Source organism: Elephantulus edwardii, unplaced genomic scaffold, assembly GCF_000299155.1.
Source record: "Elephantulus edwardii isolate Elephantulus edwardi_28Jun2011 unplaced genomic scaffold, EleEdw1.0 scaffold00011, whole genome shotgun sequence".
Lineage (NCBI taxonomy): Eukaryota > Metazoa > Chordata > Mammalia > Macroscelidea > Macroscelididae > Elephantulus > Elephantulus edwardii.
The window spans coordinates 32,011,306-32,016,499 of NW_006399761.1; the positions used below are offsets into that span (position 1 = coordinate 32,011,306).

The 5,194-nt window shown below is 38.6% G+C and overlaps 1 protein-coding gene across 1 annotated transcript in view; it reads left to right on the forward strand.

The window, feature by feature from the left end:
* The window catches only part of APLF (aprataxin and PNKP like factor), a 128,463-nt gene that overhangs the window by 84,740 nt on the left and 38,529 nt on the right, over window positions 1-5,194 (forward strand). The window contains 1 exon segment of the mRNA XM_006881042.1: window positions 51-176. Coding sequence (XP_006881104.1) covers window positions 51-176 — 126 coding nt within the window.

Below are 5,194 nucleotides of genomic sequence, written 5' to 3' on the forward strand. Positions count from 1 at the left end.
AATATCCTGTAAAAAAATTTTTTTTCACCATGTATTTATCGCCCCAATAGGAAAAATCCTGTCCATTTCGAACACTTCAGCCACCCTGGTGATAGTGATTATGGAGGTGTAAACGTCACATGTCAGGATGAAGTTGATGACCGCCCTGAGTGTCCCTATGGAGCGTCTTGTTATAGGTATGCAATGTTTGGTCACACTTTTCTTCCTTCCTAATCTGTGATACTCACTTGGGAAAACTATGAGAAGCTTCCCATGTCCTGTCCTATAGTTTTTAAAACTTAGATTAAAGGTTTTGTTTTTTTTTAAATTGTTACTTGATAGGAGTGTATATTTAGATAATTTTAAATTATTAAAATTACTAAATATGTATCGTTTCCCATTTTTAACTTTATAAAATGCAAATCAGATTATTTTAAAGCTTTTGGTGCCACCTCATCATACACTACATGGAACTTTTTAATGTGGCATAAATCCATTCATGACATGTTTCTCAGTCTTCAACTCTTACTACTCTACCAGTCTCACCAACACATGGAAATCAATTCTGAAAGAAAATGAAGATCACCTTTCCTTTCTGCTTCCTCAGCATCATGTGGATCTCTGTATCGTGAACAGAGTGAAATCTGTCTCATGAGGTTGTATTTATTTCTTTACCAGATACTTTTGCTCCTCAAAGCACCGAGTCTTGATAACAGGTACTATCTTTATGCTTTCCCGCCTCCCCTTGTGTCTAATGAATAAACGAACCTGAAATGAACTGTACTGCCAAAGGGGGAAAAAAGAGTAGTTGTACCCTCCTTGTCTTGGTGGGGGCTGGGTGTGCCGTCCCAGTCCCCGTTATGTACAGAGGCAAAGGGAGAGGGCTTCAGCCCGCTGGGCATCATGTCTTCAGTGCCAGCGGCTTCCTGCCTGTTGGTTCTATACTCAAGCGCTGAGACAAAGAAGAGGTGGAAAAAAGTATTTGTTCCAGACTTAGAGGGTTCTTGATGGCCGTCTTTCTTAGTAGTACTGAACCCATCTGCCATGTTTGGAAGTGAGAGTGGCATCCACTTCCTAAACAACATGCCTCTGGAAACTATGAACTTTGAAAAATGACGTTATGTAAAGACTTCAGGCCTTTTGTTCATAGGGGTGCTATGAGTCATGCTCAATTCCACAACAATCAACAATAACAACAGATGGGGTGAGTAAGGGAAATTGAAAGGATGTGTTCAAATTTGTATTTGAATTTTGTAAATAAACTGGTAGAAAAAAACCCCAGTAACAACAACAACCTGCCACTTAATATTGTGACTAATATGGCTAAGGCTAGAGAGAAAAATCTAAAAGTTTATGGCTCATCATTTGTATAATATATATGCTATGCCTCCTGAACATCCTAAAGATAATAAAATATTGTGAAATTGTTAATACATTTGAAAATTTGACATGTTCAAACTCGTAGAATAGCACAACTTTTAGAAACAGACAAAAGAAGAAACAGAAAATGCAATAGTTCCGTAACAGTTGAGAAATTGGTTGGATGATTAAAAATGTTCCTCCAGAGAAATTCTAGGTGTATTAATGGTAAGTTCTAAAAACAAATAAGAAAGAAACTGGGCTGCTATCTCAAAGATCAGCAGTTCAAATCCACCAGTGCTTTGTGGGAGGCGATGGACAGTCTCCTCGTGTGCAATTTACTGTCTTTGAAAATCCACTGGAAGGTCAGCTGTGGGTCGGTTCCATCTCAACAGTATGCAACAACAGTCTAAGTAATATAAAAGAAGTCAGATCCTCTATCTCAGTTGTTTTGGTTTTTCCCCCCCTTTATTTAGCTTAGAATAACCATTATACCAAAATGCATAAAGAAATTTGAACTTAGATTTAAATATCCTAGGAAAAATATAACCAATGTGTTTTTATCCAAAGAATATGCATTGTAGTAGCATTTATTACCCCATCTGAATAAATAGAAAAATCATATCATAATCTCAAGAGATGAAAACCAACAAAATCAAGTACTCAATTTAAAAAAATCATTACAAAATAGCTATTTTCATTCTAGTGCAAAATCTACACCTAAACCAAGAAGCTACTGTGCATACAGAGCAGAGGAACACAGCATGGCTTAAAAGTAAGCAAAATTCTTGTCAAGGCTGTTTCCTTTCTCCATACCTATTCAATCTGTACACTGAGCAAATTATTCGAGAAACTGAACTTTACAAAGAAGAATGTGACATCAGGATGAGAGGACTCGTCAGACACCTGCTTATTCATGGAGATGACCCAACTTTCCTGGTTGAGAGTGAAGAGGAATTAAAATGCTTGCTGCAGAGCAAGGACTGCTTCATTATAGATTACATCTTAACATCAATAATACATTCTAACCACTGGGCCAATCATGATAGATGAAGAAAATATTGAAATTGTCAACAATCTACTCTTACATGGATCCATGACCAGCAACACCCTTGGTACCAATTGTCAAGAAATCAAAAGATGTCAGAGACATTTCCAAAGTATTAAAGAGCAACAGAATAATTTTAAAAAATTACTTCATATAAAAAAATTACTTCATTGGGTTAATATGGGCCAAGTACACTGATAGATAAGACATTTATTTAAGCAAGACTTCTTTGTATTCTTTAACTGTTTTCTTATACTCACAACAACTTTATGAAGAACAAGAATATCGACTTCTGTCTTCAAGGAAGTACATGTCCCAGGATGTACAAGAACTATTTGCAGTCCTCCTCCTTGGCACGCCTTACATGCAAGTCATGCAGCCAAGTCCTGAAGACACATTTGCCCCAGAGTAACCCTACATAATGTAATTTGTCTTTTGATTTCCTGACTGTTGGTGCCAAGAATGTTGATTATGGAACCAAGCAAGCTGAAATTTTTAACAAACTCAGTCTCTGTCTGTCATGATGCTACCATTTGGCCCAATGGTGAGAATCTTTGTTTTCTTTAGGTTGATTATTGAAGACTGCAGTCCATGGCCATCTGCACCAAACACGCAGTTCACCTCAGTTTCAGCAAGCAAGGTTGTGTCATCTGCATAATGCAGGTTGTTGATGAGTCTTCCTTCAATTCTGATGCCACATTTTTTTCTCACAAAGCCCAGCCTCCTGAATGATCGTTCTTCATATAGATTTATAAAGTAAGGAGATAGCATGCATCCCTGACATACACCTTTCGTGATCTTGAACCATGCAGTATTTTCTTGCTCTTTTCCAACAACCACTTGCTGTTGCAGGTATAGGTTTCACATGAGCACAATCAAGTGGGTGGAATTCCCGTTCTTCTCAAGCTTAGCTACAATTTTTTGTGATCTACACAGTCAAATGCCTTTGCAGAGTCAATGAAACACACATAGACATTGCTCTGGTTTTCTCTGCTCTCAGCTTAGATCTATCTAACATTGGCTATAATGTCCCTACTGCCACGGCTTTTTTCTGAACCCAGCTTGTTTATGTTGCAGTTTTCTGTCAATGTGCTATTACAGTCATTTCTGCATAATTTTCACCAGGATTTTGCTTACATGTGATATTAATGATACTGTTTTATAATGTCTACACTTTTGGATCACCTTCTTTGAAACGGAAATAAATATGGATCTCTTCCAGTCACTTGGCCAGATAATTGTCCTCCAGATTTCTTGGCACAGCCTGGTTGGGCACAACCTGGTGAGCATGTACATCCTGAGCTGCATCTGTTGAAGATGCCATTGGTCCACATTGGTTAAATCTGGCAGGCACTGCTAATCAGCTAGCCCCTGGTGCAGGTGGCTGGGCAGAGGAAGGAGTGCCGCTGGTTTGAAGGCCCCTGGCATGGACACCTGACGGGAGGAAGGGGTACCACTAGGTCCACAGGCGCTAGGCATGGATGGCTGGGTGGAGTAGGATACTTCTGATCCACTGTGCTCAGAGGGGCAAGGCAGTGAGAAAGTGCCTACTTGTGAGTTTTAACGAGTTGGAAAATAGGGAGACACTTTGGTTCATGGGCCTCCATCAGGGGCTATGGGGAAGGTGTGGTAATTTTGATGAATGCTCTTTACTTTACTGGGTGATTGGTTGAAGAGGGTCCCTACCTAATTATTAACTTTGCTGTGGAATGAATGATTCTGCTTGCCAACACCAGATGGTGGAGCCTTTTACTTGTTAGATGATGAAGTCTAGCTGAGTAGGGAACAGCTGAGGATTGCTCTGTGATTTTACTATTCAATGAGTTTATCCTGTTCATATGATCAAGCATCACCACTGGTGTATAGTCCTACCCCAAGATCAAGATTCAGTTGTCTATTTCCTCTGAGTTGTTTTTATCTGACTTAAGTTCTCATCACTTGTTTCATTTCAGATTTGTTTACCCATTATCTCTGTATCTTGTAAGTTCCGTAAAGTTGTCTTCCATTGCTCCTCAACTGAAAATACAGTTTGCTTTGTATAAATATAGCCATAATGAACACGATCACAGAGCAGTGATGGGTCACAATATTCCCCATCTACCATTTTTTTATAGTCCTTCCACTCAGTATTTCCATCCCTTTAACCTTCCATTTGATGCTCAGTGTTTTAAAATTGTCATCTGTATCTGATTGAGTTGGGGTTATAGTTCTATTTGTGATATTTCTGTTGATTGTTTCTTGTGGGATTTTTTGAGGGGAGGGGCGGGTGTTTGTTTTTGGTCTTAAATTGTAAGGGAAATCAAGCTCTGGTGGCCAGGTTGTGAGGATTTTCATTGCCAACTCAAAAGCACATGGTTATAACCTATCAGTGGCTACTTGGGAGAAAGATAGGGAAATTAATGCCTCTGAAAACCTTCTGGAGGGTCAGTTATGACCTAGTTCTGACTTAAAGTACATAAAAACATTCTAAGTAAAGCATGAAATATCTTACTAATTGAATTCCAGTAATAATATATCTTGTGTATGGTCCAAGGTGGCAGCATAGTCAGATGCCTCATATTTTCCTCAAAGCAGATGCTTGAAAAAACAACAGAAGATTATTTAAAAATGGAGGATACTTTAGGCAGAATATTAAATGATCCAGAAAGTATTAAAAGAAGTTGGAAAGAATATACTGAGTCACTGTATCGAAATAAATTGGCAGACATAGAAGAATTTCATGAAACAAATGAGCAAGAGCCTATGGTGATGAAGGAAGAAGTTCAAGCTGCTTTGAAGAAAATAGCAAAAAATAAGGCCCCAGGAATA